This window comes from Schistocerca nitens, chromosome 6, assembly GCF_023898315.1.
Source record: "Schistocerca nitens isolate TAMUIC-IGC-003100 chromosome 6, iqSchNite1.1, whole genome shotgun sequence".
Classification (NCBI taxonomy): Eukaryota; Metazoa; Arthropoda; class Insecta; order Orthoptera; family Acrididae; genus Schistocerca; species Schistocerca nitens.
In genome coordinates this window covers 695,305,584-695,326,956 of record NC_064619.1, presented here as the reverse complement: position 1 = coordinate 695,326,956, position 21,373 = coordinate 695,305,584, and the positions used below count along the sequence as shown (strand labels likewise).

At 49.2% G+C, this 21,373-nt stretch overlaps 1 protein-coding gene across 1 annotated transcript in view; it reads right to left on the bottom strand.

Annotated features, from left to right (window-relative positions):
• Positions 1-21,373, bottom strand: part of LOC126263572 (uncharacterized) — a 123,936-nt gene that overhangs the window by 13,825 nt on the left and 88,738 nt on the right. The window contains exon 3 of the mRNA XM_049960664.1: positions 4,054-4,286. Coding sequence (XP_049816621.1) covers positions 4,054-4,286 — 233 coding nt within the window. The remainder of the gene's footprint in view (positions 1-4,053; positions 4,287-21,373) is intronic.

Below are 21,373 nucleotides of genomic sequence, written 5' to 3'. Positions count from 1 at the left end.
AGACAGACACACATGCGAGGAAGAAGGTTCCCCAGAACACACTGTCTTCTTTTGCGGGAAATACGAAAACAAAAGGCATACAGGACGCTTAGACAACACACCAATAAGGACGAAGAACACTGGGCAGAACTGAATGCACTGACAAACAGTATTTCAAAAACAACATATGAAGAGAATCTGCGGACACGACATAACAGACATGCCTACAAAACATCTACACAGGTTGGACACCGACACCCACAGTGACAACAAAAATAGTGACACTGAAGAGTAACAGGAGGAAGACGAGTTGTAACAGTAAATAAGAAAGATTTAAGATGAGAAAATGCACTGACAAATTGTACATATCGGTCAAATAACATTAAAGATAGCGAGCACTTATTGTACGGTGCTGGCAAACTAGCCAAGAAAGCACCCAGTGTTGTACACGAATGAGTATCTAATGTTACTGCATAGGATTAGCAATACCATTTCTCTAGTACTAATTAAAAACTATTTTGTTGTGACTGGCGGTCAACAGCTCGAAGAAACCATTCCGAGGTATTCACCGCCAGTCAAAATCGGTAATGGCACTAAAGAACTCTCCCCTATCCCATCATCTTTTTACACTCTTCTTAAAACAACAAAATTTTATTTTTATTGCAGCCTCATATTAGTGTTATTTTAAAAAAGTATTGTTCTTGGTCAAACGTTGTAGATAAGAAACAAAATGAAAAAGAACAACAAAAAAGATGACAAATGAAAACAGTAAGATATATGACCTGTTTTAAAAGATCGGGTAACAGGTCTTTAAATTTACAATAAATAAATAAATAAAATAAATGACCAACGTTCAGGCAATTCCCACTGCACAGCATGTTTGCACACCACAGCTCAACCCCTCCTCCAGTGCTGTGGCCACATCGACAGACATCGCATCAAATGCTTTTCTCCCTTTGTCATATTCCACTTGAAAAGAACCTGTCTTTTCGAATTTTGTGAGCATTTTGTCCAGACACTTAGCAGACGTCGGACCAATGCCTTTTTTCATACCCCTGAGTGTCCGGAACTTCTGTAGGGCTACTGGCGCACATTCAACATTCTTGTAAAAGAGCTTTACTAGCAGCGCGCGATCCTTTGTGGAGACAGTGGTGTTGGAATCTGGGACGCAAACTGAGGAACAGTGATGTGCCGCGCGTCTGCTGGTGTGTGCACATTCTGCCGCTTATAGCGCCATGTACAGGGTGAAGAAAAAGTCGCGCACTCGGATTTCGCAGTGCGATTTCTCACATTGTGTATTGTTCAAAATGGTTCAAATGGCTCTGAGCACTATGGGACTCAACATCTGAGGACATCAGTCCCCTAGAACTTAGAACTACTTAAACCTAACTAACCTAAGGACATCACACACATCCATGCCCGAGGCAGGATTCGAACCTGCGACCGTAGCAGTCACGCGGTTCCGGACTGAAGTGCCTAGAACCGCACGGCCACCACGGCCGGCTTGTGTATTGTATTGTGTATTAAACTGTGGACCTGGAAACGATGGAGATGCTTCGTCCCCGCCGTAGCCCTCGGTGGTTCACAACCCCACAACAGGCTGCAGCAGTCCACCCACCCCACCGCCACCCCACACCGAACCCAGGGTGATTCTGCTAATCCGCCAGGCGGATTCGTGCAGTGGACCGGCACGCCTTCCCGCTTGGGAGGCAGCGTGTTATAAGTTTCCTTTAATTTACGTCTACGGTCACAAACTTTTTGTTAACAGATTACCGCTTTCGGTCTTTAATGACCATCATCAGATCTGTTTCATAAAAACAAAGTCCTAGTGTACTGCAGCCATAGAGGCATCGTCAAATGTTAAATGCGGAATCAGCACCAGCATCGTCAAATATAAATAACTGTGCTACTGACAACATGACTCGTGCATGTGATGTGATTTATATGTATTTGACGATGCTGGTGCTGATTCCGCATTTAACATTTGACGATGCCTCTATGGCTGCAGTACACTAGGACTTAGTTTTTATGAAACAGACCTGATGATGGTCATTAAAGACCGAAAGCGGCAATCTGTTAACAAAAAGTTTGTGACCGTAGACGTAAATTAAAGGAAACTTATTACATATACAGGTCACTGTTTTTTCGCGACGATGTCGCAGCTTGTGAAAGCAGCGTGTTAGACCGCGTGGCTAGCCGGGCGGCCGGTGATTTCTCACATACTAGCAATACAAAAATGTCTCTCACAAAATTTCGTCCTAAGCGTGTTTCGGACAATAAATAGAGGTTAAAGATTGGCAATCTGGCAACATTGTAATCACGTGTACGGTAACTACTTCTGTCAGCAAAGAGCTGCCTTGCTGTGCAGTTCGTGCAGTGGCTAGCGTTTTGGGTTAGCATTCAGGAAGTCGATGATTCGATTCTGGGTCGAGACTTATTTGATTTTATTTGCTAAATGTAGTCTGCGTGGTACGGTATCTAGCGTCTTAGTCGTCATACAGAGATTACAGTTGGTCTTGTATAAAACATTTGCAGTTACATACTACGAACACAGAAATGAAAACACAATCGTTTTCACTCGTCCGCTTGTAAAGAAGTCTTTAGCAAGTCATGGATGTGAATTGTTTCGCACCACTGCATCTACTAGATTTCAAACTTGTTTTGTGTGTACCCTCCCCTAATGGTCCCATCAACTACTATTCTTGTGACGTTCAGGTCCATTACATTTCGTTAGGGCCTTACATCACCAGAATGGCTAGCAACGAGCTTTGCCAATAATTTGGATGGCCCCATTGGGGGCAGGTACACAGAGAACAGGTTTGGAATCTATTAGATACAGTGGCGCCAAACAGTTCGCGTCCACGACGTGCAAAAAGCTTCTTTAAAAGCTGACCAATGAAAACGATTGTACTTCCACTTCTGTGTTCTTCGTATGTAACTGCAAATGTTTTGTAGAAGAGCAACTGTAAACCTCGTATGGCAACTAAGACGCCAGATACCTTAACACGCAGACGACATTTCGCAGATAAAAACAAATACGCCAAAAGTCAGACTCGAACCCTCGATCTGCTGCATGCTACCGTAAAACGATAGCGACTGCACCAACTGCAGAGCACTGCTATTATATGCCGACAGCGGTGGTTACCGAACATGTGATAAGAGTGTTGGCAGATTTCCAATCTTAAACGTCCATTTACTGCCCGAAATATGCGCAAGACGAAATTTTCCGAGAGACATTTTTGTACTTCTAATATGTGAGAGGTCGAAGTAGAGAAGATATAAAATGTAGAGTGGCAATGGCAAGGTAAATGTTGCTGAAGAAGTGAAATTTGTTAACATCGGGTACAGGTTTAAGTGTGAGGAAGTCTTTTTTTGAAAGTACTTGTATGGAGTGTAGCCATGTACGGATGTGAAACATGGACAATAAACAGTTTAGAGAAGAAGAGACTAGAAGCTTTAGAAATGTGGTGCTACAGAAGAATGCTGAAGGTTAGATGGGTAGATCACATAACTAATGAGGAGGTATTGAATAGAATTGGGGAGAAGTTTGTGGCACAACTTGACTAGAAGAAGGGATCGGTTGGTAGGACATGTTCTGAGGCATCAAGGGATCACCAATTTAGTATTGGAGGACCGCGTGGAGGGTAAAAATCGTAGAGGGAGACCAAGAGATGAATACACTAAGCAGATTCAGAAGGATGTAGGTTGCAGTAGGTACTGGGAGATGAAGAAGCTTGCACAGGATAGAGTAGCACGGAGAGCTGCATCAACCCAGTCCCAGGACTGAAGACCACAACAACAACAACAATATGTGAGAAAATGCGCTCCGAAGTATGAATGCCCGAATTTTTCTGCGCCCTTCAAATTTTCGTTATTTTTATTTTTCTATGACGGTTCCATTCTGAAGACATTCTGAGCGGTGGGTCTCTTTTTACAGTTTTTTGAAACTGGGACTTTAATGATGAGCAGCATCGTGATACGCCCAGTACGGCGATCTCCGGCAACTTGGCCATGTTTCCCAGCACTGTAGGTAAGGTGACTGAGGGAGTGGAGTAGTGAGGTGGGGGTGGGCACCTGGCGCGCTGCTGCGGGTCGCCGCCTCCGGCGGCGTCGAAGTCTGCGGCTGGCGCGCTCTGGCGGCGGCCCCACGACGGCTCGGGCTGCGTCCAGATGTAGCCGGTGCCAGTCATCGTGCAGAAGGCGTTGTAGTAGCGGCCCGGGCTGCGGCAGAACGACCACACGGGGCACTTGCAGCGGAACAGCGTCTGGAACTCCTCCTTGCAGATCTCGTTCCACCAGCACGTCCGCTGCAACACCCACACACCACACCGCTCTGTCACACGCCAGTGTCGGAAACAGTCTCTCGTCAGCATCATCAAAGGTACAGACTCCTGACCGTAGCCACAGAAGCGGGAACGACGTCATGGTAAATCAAAGATATACGGTGCATCCGATTTATCGTTACCACTCCAAGTAACATTATGTCCGGAAGCCAAATGGAAACTTTGTGGACTAAATACTATACTGAAGCGCCAAAGAAACTGGTATAGGCGTGCGTATATTCAAATACAGACATATATAAACAGGCAGACTAGGGCGCTACAGTCGGCAACGCCTATATAAGGCAGCACGTGTCTGGCGCAGGCAGACCAAATCCCAGGTGATCATTGTAGGCAAAACCACCCCTTCCTTCCGCCTCCTTGATTTCTATCTCACCGTCTATGGCCGTCCCATCGCCCTCACTCCCACCCTTAAGTACCTTGGCGTCACCCTCGACCGTCGCCTCTCCTGGACTCCCCATCTCCAGACAATCCAAGCCAAGGCATGTTCCCGACTCCGTCTCCTCAAGCTCCTTTCCGTCCGTACGTGGGGTCTGGACCCCTCCACAATCCTCCACACCTATACACCCCTCATCCGCCCTCTCCTTTGTTACGCCCATCCAGCCTGGATCTCCGCCCCCCCCCCCTACCTTTTATAAATCCCTCCAAATCCTTGAACGCCATGCTCTCCGCCTTGCCTCTCACATCTGTCTCCCCTCCCCCACGCGGATCCTGTATGATCTCATCCCCTTCCCCCACCTTTTCCTTGAAAGGATACGGATCCTGTACACCTCCCGTAAACTCGATCCTCCTCACCTGCTCGTATCCCCGATTCTCTCCCACCCCCGCCCGCTGCCGCGCCTGTATTCCCACGTCCCGCCCGGTCTCCATCTCTCCACCCTCCTTACCCTCTCCCGAGGTGGCTTCCGCCAGCTCCCTCTCCCTGATGATGTCCTCGTCCCCTCCATCTACCCCTCCTATCAACTTTGACCCTGCCCCGCCCCCCACTTCCAGTGTCCTTTCCTTTCGGCACCCTGCCTCCCTTCTCTTCTCTTCCCTTCTTTTTCCTTTTCCCCGTCCTCCCCCCTCTTCCCCCTGGCTTCCTCTCCCCCTTCCTCCCTCCCCCTCTCTCTCCTTTGCCCATGGCATCTCTGCTCTCCCCTCTCGCTCTCCCACTCCCCTTCCTCCTCCTCCTCTCTTGGCAGGTCCCCGGACTCGCACACGCATAGTGAACATTCGCGCGCCGGAGATCATCGCCTTCTGTGTCTCGTGTGTGTGACGTCGTTTAGTGTTTTTGGTGTCCGCCGTCCCACTACTACGTTCACTTGTGCCGTCGGATTCATCAGTGTTCTGTGCGCCATGCCAACGTGTTTTCAGTGCTGTTATCGACACGTGTGAACGACTCCGAGTTTTTTGTGTCTCTGTGACCTCTCTCTTTTGCCTGTCACTGTGTTCATTATCATTCTCCGTTCTTATACTATTGTACACACTATGGCTGAAGAGCGGCGTAGTGTGCCGCTGCCAGCCTACCTGATTTGTACAGGTATTAAAATAACAATAAAGTAAAAAAAAAAGCGCAGGCAGATGCAGGCGCAGGCAGACGCGCTCCAGCCGTCGCAGCGGAAGGAGCTTCAGCCGGTGATAGCCGGTGCATTGGTAGCAATTGGTGTTTAGGCCTTGCTGACCACTCTGCTCTACACGGTCTTCTTTCGAAGCGTCAGTAGCGGAAGGTTGAGCCTTGCTCCCTTTCCTCGAAAGGCGGCGTAGCTCGCGGAGAGGCTAAATTGTCGTAAGAGTCTCAGACTCGCAGCAACCCCGTAGCTTCGGTTACAAACTCCCTTAGCGAGGCCACTTTTCTTCCTCCACACCTCCTTTAGGTGCCGCGTCACTGCACCAACGGCGCACGCTAGGCCGTAGGGCACTCCCTCTCTTCCGTAGGACCTATTTGTTAGCTCTTTCTTGTCAGAAAAAGCAAATTGTCGTGCCCACACACACCTAATAAAGTTCCTTACAACACCAATATGGCAGATTCCAAAGGTGTTTTCCCAGCCCTAGCCCGCAGCAAGGATGCAGCGAAAGAGGCAAATTGGACCATCATTACTTTTACTGCGGTTGAAGTTAGATGAAATGCAAATCGGGCAGAGGAACTCCACATACACTACTGTCCATTAAAATTGCTGCACTAAGAAGAAATGCAGATGATAAACGGGTATTCATTGGACAAATATATTATACTAGAACTGACATCTGATTACATTTTCACGCATTTTGGCTTCATAGATCCTGAGAAATCAGTACCCAGAACAACCACCTCTGGCCGTAATAACGGCAATGATACGCCTGGGCATTGAGTCAAACAGACCTTGGATGGCGTGTTCAGGTACAGCTGCCCATGCAGCTTCAACACGATACCGCAGTTCATCAAGAGTAGTGACTGGTGTATTGTGACGAGCCAGTTGCAAGGCCACCATTGACCAGACGTTTTCAATTGGTGAGAGATCTGGAGAGTGTGCTGGCCAGGGCAACAGTCGAACATTTTCTGTACCCAGAAAGTCCCGTACAGGACTTGCAACATGCGGTCCTGCATTATCCTGCTGAAATGTAGGGTTTCGAAGGGATCGAATGAAGGGTTGAGCTACAGGTCGTAACACATCTGAAATGTAACGTCCACTGTTCAAAGCGCAGTCAATGCGAACAAGAGGTGACCGAGATGTGTAACCAATGGCACCCCATACCATCACGCCGGGTGATACGCCAGTATGGCGATGACGAATACACGCTTCCAACGTGCGTTCACCGCGATGTCGCCAAACACGGATGCGACCATCATGATGCTTTAAAGAGAACCTGGATTAATCCGAAAAAATGATGTTTCACCATTCGTGCACTTAGGTTCGTCGCTGAGTACACCATCGCAGGCGCTCCTGACTGTGATGCTGCGTCATTGTAACAGTAGATCTCTCTGTCTTGCAGTAGCATGGATGATTTCAAGCAAAAGGCGCCAGTAGTTTAAAATAATAGACTAATGGTGGTTTCAGGCCTAAACCATTGGTACTGAAAGAATTACCAAGTTCCAACAAGGTTTACAAACATTTCAGACTTGTTCGAAACTTTCTATCGCTGACACCCCTCACAAAGTGATGAAAGAAAAAACCGTTTATCGCCTAATCCGTAACGTCCCAGGTACTGTCCCACAGACCGCAAGCGTTTATTGTTACTCTGTTGCTAATGCATAGGAATAGGATAGGAGTCTGGTTGTTCTTCCCGCAGCTGCCGTGGTTTACTGGGTCAGTAGCCACTTGAACGCCACGTGGGTCCATACTTTTACTGCTTCTTTCGTGCTAGCGGTCTCTGAAACCGCACTGGGATTTTGCGTTATGGATTCCGTAGCTAGGTCTTCGTCAATGTCCCGCTTGCCGCCGTTGAGGAGGTATTAGCCGAGAACGATCGGCAGATCGCTGCGCAAGCGCAGGAACTGCTCAACCGGCGTCGATTAATCACCGGCCTCTGCTGCACGAGCGATTCCCCCACATGGACAAACACTCTCCACATGACGCTACATTCGCCTGCAACTGGTGACTCCTGTACTACCGTCCCGCTGCGGCAGCTGACTCCAGCGGCGGAATCAGCGGCTGCAGATGCGGACCCAGAACACCACTACACTGGGTGGGCCCTGGCAGGTGGAGGGCCCACGACGCAAACCCAGAAACACTACGCAAACAAGCGAGCGACCACAGTCGCTAGGCAGCCGAAAGGCGCTGCTGCTTACACCAAAACCCATACTTCGGTTAGGGACACAGTCACAACACCCAACATCACCCGACCTGCGGTCAGCAGCACCACAGAAACACCAACCGCAGCTACGCCCCCACAACAAAAGATTGGTTTTCCCCCACTCGTAATAGAAAACTATGGGGACCTTAGTATCCTCAACACAACATTAGCTGAAAGGCACACACCTTGTACGCTTCGCACAAAGTACTCTGGGGATAGGGCCTCACTGTACGTATCTGTGAACACTGCATACAAAGATCTTCCTCAAAGAAAAGGGGATCGAGCACTACACGTAGAGAACAGCTGAAGAACGAACGCAGCATTACGTGGTAAAGGGAGTGGATCCCAGTGCCCCAAATACAACAGTACAAGCGGCGCTCAACTTCTTGGGATTCGTCCCGGATGACGGGCTCCCGCTCACACGCCCGGCTGCCACACTACCTGGTCGAGATGGCCGACACGGCCGCCTCCCGCGACCTTCTGCAGATAAAGAGCCTTCTGCGGATGGACGTAACGGTAGAGCTGTACGAACCATCACAAGTCCCCCAACATTGCAACAACTGCCAGCGCTTCGGTCATTCGGCCCTTCGCTGCGGCCTGGCACCCCGTTGCCGCGGATGCGCTGGCAAGGACCACAGCCTGCGAATCCACACACACCACACAGGAAGACCCACCTACACAAGGAGCCCCAGAACCCAGAGAAAGCCTAGGCGTCCACGAGGAAACAGGAATGGGAACACACGTACATCACAACAAACTACCCAGCAGCAACAGAACACTGAAACGCAGGCACACGGTCAGCAAGCCAGTGATACCAGTACACACACTACTCCATCCCTCACCACATCTGAAACACAGGCACCTCAAAATGCTCCACATAGCAGCAACACAAGCGCCAGCCCACACATAACGCCAACACCCGCACCAGCGGCCGCCAACACTACAACCGAGCCACAGGCCGACACACACAACACCAACACAACACTTGAGGGTATATTGGCAACAATATTCCCCCAGCACACGACCGCTCAGATCTTTAGCAAGATCGCGGCGGCCGTCACTACACTCTTTACACGGTTCATAACTGCTCAACCTGGGCAGCACTGGGCCGCCATACAAACAGCGCTCACCACACTGTTCACACCCCTTCATGGATAACACGCCACACCCGGCCCCCATCGCAAACAACCAGACACTGTCTAAACAGTCTGCGTGGTGTCTGTTTGTTCTATATCGTGTCTCCCTACCACTTTCGCGCAACGACGCTCTGAGCGTGTTTTTTAGGGAATTGACTAGTTTGAACCTGGGACCTGTTGCTGGTAAGGAGACGCCAGACCAGACATGACATGTAGAATTCAGAAGAGTTCAGTGAAACTACCGATGATATAACGAAATACTTAATGATTTCAGCGTCAGCTCCACTGCACTCCCTGTAAAAGAATCTTAATACTAACTAAATTTAGTGGAAGGGGTTCAAGGCTTTCCTATTTTTAGTTAGCTGGTAAAATAACGTCGAAAAAGCAGTTAAGTTTACCATTGGAAATTTTATTCTACTCACAAAACATCGTTTATAAATTGCACTATTGATAAAAGGAGATGTTTTAATACAGGATGGTAAAAACCAACTGCGTTCAACAAAAATGTGAACGAATATTCCCTGAGTGGGTTTCCAAGTTCTACAATGGATCGAAGGATAACCTATACCATATCACATCTATAATCTAGGTTTAAATTAAGTTTCACAAAAGAGAAAACTATCAAAATGGTCTACAGTGACCCTCAATTATCTTTAATTACTTATCTAACTTGTCGTAAATTACAGTGGCTGATGTGGCTTCTCAATAACTATATAACAGAAAAATCATCGCGTTTCAGATTTTTACTTCAAGTGGCAAATGTGAACACCATGAGCTTTAATAGACGATCGACACTAGTATTACGCAAAAAAGGGGATGCAACAGATGAGACTTCTGCAGTTCTGAGTGAAGCCTTATGCGCTCAAAAATGCGGCATCGCGTGCGTTCATTACCTTGTCGGTGTTCGTCAGGGGGCGGCGGACAGCACAGCTCTGCTCACCTCGCCGTCTCGGAAGGAACTCTCCTAACTTCTCCTTACTACAATTTACCGAAGTTGGTTTAAAAAAACTATCTGGCTGTGTTTTCATCTGACCAATCAGGGTCTCAATGTTAACCTTAACCTCCGCCTACAAAAATTCTGTCTATCCAATGAGAAACGTTATACTTTTCGTGGTGGGGCAATGTTTTTAAAGTTTGCAACGTAACAGAGACGCGAAAAAGTCTCACGCTAAAACTTGCAGCTGGTGTGGTCCTTTAGTGTTATCGTAAGATCTATACTGTTCTTTTGGAGGGCTCTATCTTTTAACATGGGCTGGGGGGTGGTCCTAACGTAACAGAGACGCGAAAAAGTCTCACACTAAAACTTGCGGGTGGTGTGGTCCTAGCGGTTAGCTGGCGACGTGGGTGTCCGTCCGTCCCTTATCGTAGGGCCTTCCAGCTTAACACGGTTCTGCTCTCGGCTTCTGTTCTCGCTTCTCCCCTCGGAACTGCGTCTGTCCCACGGTGGGAAGGTATGACATGCATTTAGGCATTCTTGTGTTACTCTGTGGTATTCCATTTGCTCACTCGTTACTCGTATTACTTTGGTTAATTTAATGTCACGATTTATTCGGAGCTATGTGACATACTACTGGATTTGCTTATCATGTCAGGGTTTTCATGGAAGGTGTTGGATTTGCCTGACACCTTACAACTGACACAAATCCTGTTCTGGAATGCAGACGGGATCAACAACAAAAGGGCGGAATTTGCAGCTCTCATCGAGCGTAAGGGTATCCTTATCGCACTAGTGAGCGAAACTAAGCTCAAACCACGCAACCAACTAAACTTCACCGGCTACTACGTCTATCGTACCGACCGACCGGACGGCTCCGGTCACGGTGGAACAGCCTTCATCATACACAAAGACATAGAACACACAAACATTGTGCTCCCTGAACTTGAAAAACTAGAGGCAACCGCCGTCAGGGTCATGTTCAACGGAGCCTACACTATACTGGTGTCAGTATACAACAGACCTAAAAACATCAGAACACGCGACATCAGCTCAATACTCAACACATCACCACGCGTAATCGCCGCTGAAGAGCTTAACGCAAAACACCCGGACTGGAACTCACGTACACGAAACTCCAACGGCAAGAAACTACACGAACACGCACTAGGACGAAACTACATCACACTAGCGCCGACCGAACCGACGCACATTCCCTACCGGAGGGGACACAGGCCTGACGTGTTAGATATGGCTCTCATCAAGGGCATAACAACGACACTCAACGTTGCCGTTGAAAACGATCTGCCCTCAAATCACCAACCCGTTATACTGTACATTGAAGAAACACTGCAGCACATGGACCAAAGCAGGATGTTAGACAACACGCGCGCGAATTGTACGTTGTTCAAGGAAACGCTTGACAGTCGCATCCCACCCACGCACGCGACTAACGAGACAGCTCAAATTGATGAGGCAGTGGAAACCCTCACCAACGCCGTCCAAAACGCAATAGCCGACACCATACCAATCTGTACACCACAACAACACAGTGCTGCCCTGCCCAAGGGGATCCTGGGCCTTAGCCGGCCGCGGGTGGCCGAGCGGTTCTAGGCGCTTCACTCTGGAACCGCGCGACCGCTACGATCGCAGGTTCGAATCCTGTCTCGGGCATGGATGTCTGTGATGTCCTTAGGCTAGTTGTTTTAGTAGTTCTAAGTTCTAGGGGACTGATGACCTGAGATGTTAAGTTCCATAGTGCTCAGAGCCATTTGAACCATTTGAACCTCGGCCTTATTTCAACGAGGAACCGCCTCAGGAGACATTGGCAGCGTACCAGGCGCCAGCACTTCAAACAGCACATGAACAGGTTCCAGGGAATAATCCGGGACAAAATGCAAACATTTAAAACACAACAGTGAGACCAGAAACTCGAAGGGCTCGACACCACGCGACCTGGCTTGTGGCAGGTGGCCCGACACTTCACCAGGGTGAAACTGTACACACCCACGCTACAAGGGCCCGACGGACCAGCATATTCTGCAGAAGAAAAGGTGGAACTGATGGCCCTCACACTCGCAGCGTCATTCACACCGGACCTGGATCCCTCAAACCCAGCGTTCACACTTGCTACGGACCAGGAGGTCACACTCATTCTGCCCCAACCAGCGCGCAACATTATCCGACAGGCTAGCACAGCTGAAGTCAAATGGGCCATCATGCATACCACCGCTAGAAAGGCCCCTAGTCACGATGGCATTCAAAACCGTGTCCTCCAGGAGTTCACGGACAAAGCAGTAGAATATCTCGCACACATCACGAATGCCATACTTAAACACCAACACTTCCCCGCCTTTTGGAAGACGGCCAAGGTCCTGATGTTCAGGAAGCCGGGGAAAGAGCACTCCCTCCCACAAAATTACCATCAGTCTGCTGAGCGCGCTCAACAAGATCATTGAGAAGGTGATACTAAAACGACCCACTAGGCACTGCATCGCCAATGACACCCTGAGACCGGAGCAATTCCGTTTCAGGAATCACCACTCAACAACACAACTCCTCCGCGTCGCTGAATACATAACACACGGATACGACACATGCCCGAGGCAGGATTCGAACCTGTGACCGTAGCGCTCGCGCTGTTCCAGACTGAAGCGCCTAGAACCGCTCGGCCACCCCGGCCGGCACATCGTTTACTGCTGCTGCAAGGGCACGTTATCAAGATTTAAGTGAGTTTGAACGTGGTGTTATAGTCGGCGCACGAGCGATGGGACACAGTATCTCCGAGATAGCGATGAAGTGGGGATTTTCCCGTACGACCATTTCACGAGTGTACCGTGAATATCACGAATCCGGTAAAACATCAAATCTCCGACATCGCTGCGACCGGAAAAAGATCCTGCAAGAACGGGACCAACGACGACTGAAAAGAATTGTTCAGCGTGACAGAAGTGAAATCCTTTGGCAAATTGCTGCAGATTTAAGTGCTGGGCCATCAACAAGTGTCAGCGTGCGAACCATTCAACGAAACATCATCGATATGGGCTTTCTGAGCCAAAGGCCCATTCGTGTACTCTTGATGACTGCACAACACAAAGCTTTACGCCTCTCCTGGGCCCGTCAACACCGACGTTGGACTGTCGTTGACTGGAAACACGTTGCCTGATCGGACGAGTCTCGTTTCAAATTGGACATGTACGGCTATGGAGACAACATCATGAATCCATGGATACTGCATGTTAGCAGGGGACTGTTCAAGCTGGTGGAGGCTCTGTAATGAAGTGGAGCGTGTGCAGTTGGACTGATACGGTACCCCTGATACGTCTACATACGACTCTGGCAGGTGACACGTAAGTAAGCATCTTATCTAATCACCTGCATCCATTCAGGTCCACTGTGAATTCCGACGGACTTGGAAAATTCCAGCAGGACGATTCGACACCGCCGGCCGGAGTGGCCGTGCGGTTCTAGGCGCTACAGTCTGGTACCGAGCGACCGCTACGGTCGCATGTTCGAATCCTGCCTTGGGCATGGATGTGTGTGATGTCCTTAGGTTAGTTAGGTATAATTAGTTCTACGTTCTAGGCGACTGATGACCTCAGAAGTTGCATAGTGCTCAGAGCCATTTGAACCATTTTTGGTTCGACGCCTTACGCGACCAGAATTGCTACAGAGCGGCTGCGGGAACCCTCTTCTGAGTTTAAACACCAGACTCCCCAGACATGAACATTATTGAGCATATCTGGGATGCCTCGCAACGTGCTGTTCAGAAGAGATCTCCACCCGTCGTACTCTTACTGATTTATGGACAGCCCTGCAGTCTTCATGGTGTCAGTTCCCTCCAGCACTACTTCAGATACTAGTCGAGTCCATGCCACGTCGTGTTGCGGGGTCCTACACGATATTAGTGCATATTGCAGTGCCTGTGTTGTTAAGAATAACGATGCTGTGTTTCTTCGGACATTACTGTGGCGACTACGGCCGTTATGAAATACATAGAGTGTACTCCCAGTTGCAAATACGAACTATGTAAGGGAATGACAACAATGAAAGCCACGCGGGGTAGCCGTGTTCGCGCGGCTCCCGCTGTTGGAGGCTCGAATCCCCCCTCCCCCCTTCCCCTCTTCGTGCATGGGTGTGTGTGTTGCCCTTAGCGAAAGTTAGATTACGAAGTGTGTAAGCCTAGTGACGGATGACCTCAGTAGTCTGGCCCCACAGGAACTTACGACAAATTTCCAGTTTTCAACACCGAAAATTTGAGCCCAATCGCGACTCGAATCCGAATTTCCATTTTATGCGAGAGGCTGCCTTACCTGTTTTGGCTATTCGTGCACTGTCAAGGCGAATGCTCGCGAAAAGTGGGCGATCCACGTTCGAGTCCCGCTCCGGCACAAATTTCCTTTGTCGTCATTCCCTTGCACTACTGATGGTTGTTCGCACTCGCAACTGCGGTATCCTATAATGGCTGTAGCCGCCGCAGTGCTTGTGTATGCGTGTCCGAAGGACTGCATCGCTCTTCTTAATAACACAGGCACTACCAGTAGGCGACTTTCAATTAAAATGTCCACCCCTGTACGGGAATGACAAAATACGTACACTCCTGGAAATGGAAAAAAGAACACATTGACACCGGTGTGTCAGACCCACCATACTTGCTCCGGACACTGCGAGAGGGCTGTACAAGCAATGATCACACGCACGGCACAGCGGACACACCAGGAACCGCGGTGTTGGCCGTCGAATGGCGCTAGCTGCGCAGCATTTGTGCACCGCCGCCGTCAGTGTCAGCCAGTTTGCCGTGGCATACGGAGCTCCATCGCAGTCTTTAACACTGGTAACATGCCGCGACAGCGTGGACGTGAACCGTATGTGCAGTTGACGGACTTTGAGCGAGGGCGTATAGTGGGCATGCGGGAGGCCGGGTGGACGTACCGCCGAATTGCTCAACACGTGGGGCGTGAGGTCTCCACAGTACATCGATGTTGTCGCCAGTGGTCGGCGGAAGGTGCACGTGCCCGTCGACCTGGGACCGGACCGCAGCGACGCACGGATGCACGCCAAGACCGTAGGATCCTACGCAGTGCCGTAGGGGACCGCACCGCCACTTCCCAGCAAATTAGGGACACTGTTGCTCCTGGGGTATCGGCGAGGACCATTCGCAACCGTCTCCATGAAGCTGGGCTACGGTCCCGCACACCGTTAGGCCGTCTTCCGCTCACGCCCCAACATCGTGCAGCCCGCCTCCAGTGGTGTCGCGACAGGCGTGAATGGAGGGACGAATGGAGACGTGTCGTCTTCAGCGATGAGAGTCGCTTCTGCCTTGGTGCCAATGATGGTCGTATGCGTGTTTGGCGCCGTGCAGGTGAGCGCCACAATCAGGACTGCATACGACCGAGGCACACAGGGCCAACACCCGGCATCATGGTGTGGGGAGCGATCTCCTACACTGGCCGTACACCACTGGTGATCGTCGAGGGGACACTGAATAGTGCACGGTACATCCAAACCGTCATCGAACCCATCGTTCTACCATTCCTAGACCGGCAAGGGAACTTGCTGTTCCAACAGGACAATGCACGTCCGGATGTATCCCGTGCCACCCAACGTGCTCTAGAAGGTGTAAGTCAACTACCCTGGCCAGCAAGATCTCCGGATCTGTCCCCCATTGAGCATGTTTGGGACTGGATGAAGCGTCGTCTCACGCGGTCTGCACGTCCAGCACGAACGCTGGTCCAACTGAGGCGCCAGGTGGAAATGGCATGGCAAGCCGTTCCATAGGACTACATCCAGCATCTCTACGATCGTCTCCATGGGAGAATAGCAGCCTGCATTGCTGCGAAAGGTGGATATACACTGTACTAGTGCCGACATTGTGCATGCTCTGTTGCCTGTGTCTATGTGCCTGTGGTTCTGTCAGTGTGATCATGTGATGTATCTGACCCCAGGAATGTGTCAATAAAGTTTCCCCTTCCTGGGACAATGAATTCACGGTGTTCTTATTTCAATTTCCAGGAGTGTATATACACGAGTACAGGCTGAGACGCAGGAACAGCGACATACGGAAGTTTGGATCTGGCCGGGAGCCGCGCACGGATAGCCGAAGCTGCTCGCGTAAAGCGGGAAATCTGAGTTCGAATCCCGGACCGGCACAGATTCTCGTTGTCGTCATTCCCGTGCACTTCTGATCGCTGTTCATATTCGCAACTGCGAATACAATTCATCTATCGAGTAAAAGCTACCATGGAGATGTTAATCAGCACGATTGTCTTTCGGGTAACTACAGTCGTTACGAAGATATGAACAGAGGTACGTCTTTTTGCAGGTACGTCTTCTTTAAATAGCAGCCTATATTTTTTATTCGTTAATCCACTTCCTCTCCTCAAGACCTGTTCAAAAACGTACCGGAGTGTAGAATTTACTTATCTACGACTTTATTAAAAAGTAGCACAAAATAGGCTTTGACTGTCTTGTACTAGCACGTGCCGTAACCGGGATAAAGTAACTCAGCCAACAGCTGGAGTTAACACTAAACAAATGGAAACACAAGGGAAACGGACACTGGTCATTCAGTCAACCAGCTACACTCGAAGATTTGTGTGAGTGCAATGTACACCAACGAAGAGAAGGTAGAAATGCTACTCATTTACTGCGAAAGTAAGTTAGCAGAACTGAAACAGCAACAAAGTTTTTTTATCTACATGTAGTACAATACCGGAGTACTTTTAAACACGTTGGGACAGTAACCGCAATCCCTGATTAAAATTGGACCATAATTACTTTTACTGCGGTTGAAGTTAGATGAAATGCTAATCGGGCAGAGGAACTCCACATACACTACTGTCCATTAAAATTGCTGCACTAAGAAGAAATGCAGATGATAAACGGGTATTCATTGGACAAATATATTATACTAGAACTGACATCTGATTACATTTTCACGCAATTTGGCTTCATAGATCCTGAGAAATCAGTACCCAGAACAACCACCTCTGGCCGTAATAACGGCCATGATACGCCTGGGCATTGAGTCAAACTGACCTTGGATGGCGTGTTCAGGTACAGCTGTCCATGCAGCTTCAACACGATACCACAGTTCATCAAGAGTAGTGACTGGCGTATTGTGACGAGCCAGTTGCTCGGCCACCATTGACCAGACGTTTTCAATTGGTGAGAGATCTGGAGAATGTGCTGGACAGGGCAACAGTCGAACATTTTCTGTATCCAGAAAGTCCCGTACAGGACTTGCAACATGCGGTCCTGCATTATCCTGCTGAAATGTAGGGTTTCAAAGGGATCGGATGAAGGGTAGAGCTACAGGTCGTAACACATCTGAAATGTAACGTCCACTGTTCAAAGTGCAGTCAATGCGAACAAGAGGTGACCGAGATGTGTAACCAATGGCACCCCATACCATCACGCCAGGTGATACGCCAGTATGGGGATGACGAATACACGCTTCCAATGTGCGTTCACCGCGATGTCGCCAAACACGGATGCGACCATCATGATGCTTTAAACAGAACCTGGATTCATCCGAAAAAATTACGTTTCACCATTCGTGCACCCAGGTTCGTTGCTGAGTACACCATCGCAGGCGCTCCTGACTGTGATGCTGCGTCATTGTAACAGTAGATCTCTCTGTCTTGCAGTAGCATGGATGATTTCAAGCGAAAGGCGCTAGTAGTTTAAAATTATAGACTAATGGTGGTTTCAGGCCTAAACCATTGGTACTGAAAGAATTACCAAGTTCCAACAAGGTTTACAAACATTTCAGACTTTTTCGAAACTTTCTATCGCTGACACCCCTCACAAAGTGATGAAAGAAAAAACAGTTTATCGCCTAATCCGTAACGTCCCAGGTACTGTCCCACAGACCGCAAGCGTTTATTGTTACTCTGTTGCTAATGCATAGGAATAGGATAGGAGTCTGGTTGTTCTTCCCGCAGCTGCCGTGGTTTACTGGATCAGTAGCCACTTGAACGCCACGTGGGTCCATACTGTTACTGCTTCTTTCGTGCTAGCGGTCTCTGAAACCGCACTGGGATTTTGCGTTATGGATTCCGTAGCTAGGTCTTCGTCTATCATTCGTGGTACACCTGACTTTGAGGATACTGTTTTGAAATCGTTTCAGGACAGTTTAGGAAGTGATGTTTGATCAGATAGTCAAAAGGAAATTGAAAGCGAACATAATACAATTTCCAGCCAACAACTGACCATACAAATTCCACGTCTTTGTTGTCACGTAACTTTGCACAGCGAACACCCGCTGCTCCACTGTCAGTACCACCGTCCCCTTTGCAGTAGAGTTGTGGCGATTCGTGAATGTGTCGTTCATTTGAACGACCTTACACAAAGAATCGTAAGAATCCAATCGTGATACGGACGAATCGTCGTCCAAAAGAATCATAAGAACGATTGCGTGTTTCCGAGTCGTGACGATTCATCGATTCTTACTTAGTACGCTATGCTTCGAAAGCAACTTCAGAATCATGCCGAGTCGTGCCGAAGCATTACGACCGCCAGATGGCAGTCAAGTGGAGGATGCGTGTGAACAAAGGAATCTCGGAACGAACAAACGAAGTTCGTGGGCCTTAATATTACTCGCGCAAACTAAGCCGACACTTGACGGTGGCCGACTGGAACGAGCATAAAGGCATTTCCCATTTACTAACGCTACCATCAGCCACCGCGCCGACGTCAGCTTAGTTTGCGCGAGTAATGCACGAACTAGTGATGACACAAACGATATACAGCAAGTACACAGCTCCCAATACACACGATTAAAATAAAGAAATCCAAGCATGATGAATAAATACACTCCTGGAAATTGAAATAAGAACACCGTGAATTCATTGTCCCAGGAAGGGGAAACTTTATTGACACATTCCTGGGGTCAGATACATCACATGATCACACTGACAGAACCACAGGCACATAGACACAGGCAACAGAGCATGCACAATGTCGGCACTAGTACAGTGTATATCCACCTTTCGCAGCAATGCTGGCTGCTATTCTCCCATGGAGACGATCGTAGAGATGCTGGATGTAGTCCTGTGGAACGGCTTGCCATGCCATTTCCACCTGGCGCCTCAGTTGGACCAGCGTTCGTGCTGGACGTGCAGACCGCGTGAGACGACGCTTCATCCAGTCCCAAACATGCTCAATGGGGGACAGATCCGGAGATCTTGCTGGCCAGGGTAGTTGACTTACACCTTCTAGAGCACGTTGGGTGGCACGGGATACATGCGGACGTGCATTGTCCTGTTGGAACAGCAAGTTCCCTTGCCGGTCTAGGAATGGTAGAACGATGGGTTCGATGACGGTTTGGATGTACCGTGCACTATTCAGTGTCCCTTCGACGATCACCAGTGTAGGAGATCGCTCCCCACACCATGATGCCGGGTGTTGGCCCTGTGTGCCTCGGTCGTATGCAGTCCTGATTGTGGCGCTCACTGCACGGCGCCAAACACGCATACGACCATCAATGGCACCAAGGCAGAAGCGACTCTCATCGCTGAAGACGACACGTCTCCATTCGTCCCTCCATTCACGCCTGTCGCGACACCACTGGAGGCGGGCTGCACGATGTTGGGGCGTGAGCGGAAGACGGCCTAACGGTGTGCGGGACCGTAGCCCAGCTTCGTGGAGACGGTTGCGAATGGTCCTCGCCGATACCCCAGGAGCAACAGTGTCCCTAATTTGCTGGGAAGTGGCGGTGCGGTCCCCCACGCCACTGCGTAGGATCCTACGGTCTTGGCGTGCATCCGTGCGTCGCTGTGGTCCGGTCCCAGGTCGACGGGCACGTGCACCTTCCGCCGACCACTGGCGACAACATCGATGTACTGTGGAGACCTCACGCCCCACGTGTTGAGCAATTCGGCGGCACGTCCACCCGGCCTCCCGCATGCCCACTATACGCCCTCGCTCAAAGTCCGTCAACTGCACATACGGTTCACGTCCACGCTGTCGCGGCATGCTACCAGTGTTAAAGACTGCGATGGAGCTCCGTATGCCACGGCAAACTGGCTGACACTGACGGCTGCGGTGCACAAATGCTGCGCAGCTAGCGCCATTCGACGGCCAACACCGCGGGTCCTGGTGTCCGCTGTGCCGTGCGTGTGATCATTGCTTGTACAGCCCTCTCGCAGTGTCCGGAGCAAGTATGGTGGGTCTGACACACCGGTGTCAATGTGTTCTTTTTTCCATTTCCAGGAGTGTACGTACCTCTTATTTGTTGCAGATGCAATGCAAAACACACACACCTTCTTTACACACGAGCAATAGCACTTGGATTATGTATTATAATTCGCGTATCTCGAAAACGGCCCTAACGATTTGGATGAAATTTTGTATTTAGACTGGTTTTTGCTTTTTGAGTTCACCTACGTAGTTCCATTCTTTCGTAAAAAGTCAGTTTTACAATATATGTATCCTACATAGTTCCATTCGTAAAAACGCAATTTTGTATTACAAAACGCTATTTCACATGTTTTTATAACGCCATCTCGTAAAACTTTGTTAGTACGTATTGAATGTAGTTAAGGTTTTGGTTTTTACGTTTATCTGTATATAGGTGTCGTTCCTTACAGCACACAACCAGACTGGCATACCACGTAATTTTGCACCACCTTTCGCACAAATCGACTCTCTTTCCTGGCATACTGAAATAAAACAATAGATGCAATCAAATCAAACGTGACCTTTCATCAATTAAGGCATGACACGTATAAATCGAGAATCACACATGTAACGTCATATGCATGTTTACTCGTAAATAAACTATTTCTGGCATATCTTATCATGACACAGTTAGATTCTAACCCCATGGACAACTTGAGGCATGTCCTGCCATCTGTGAGTAAGATGTAGAACTTTTTGCATTCCGTAAGAATCGTGAACGAATCGCAGGAATCGATTCGCAATGTGAGATTGAATCGTAGGAATCGAATCAGGAAAAAGAATCGTGCTGCCCAACTCTACTTTGCACTGCTCCACTCACACTGACGCAGCCCGCACTACGCTCTGGCCCGCTGTGGATCACGTGGTGGACGAACACGTGGTGCGCGCGTCGCCGGGTGCGATCACATGCATACATTTACGTCCAATCGTATCCACTCGTCCAGGCCACTTTTATTTGCCCCACTGTATAAGATAGCTACTCCCGCTCCTGAAACATATTATAAAATGAACCAGACATTGTCAGTCCCATTAAAACTAGTTTTTGTCAG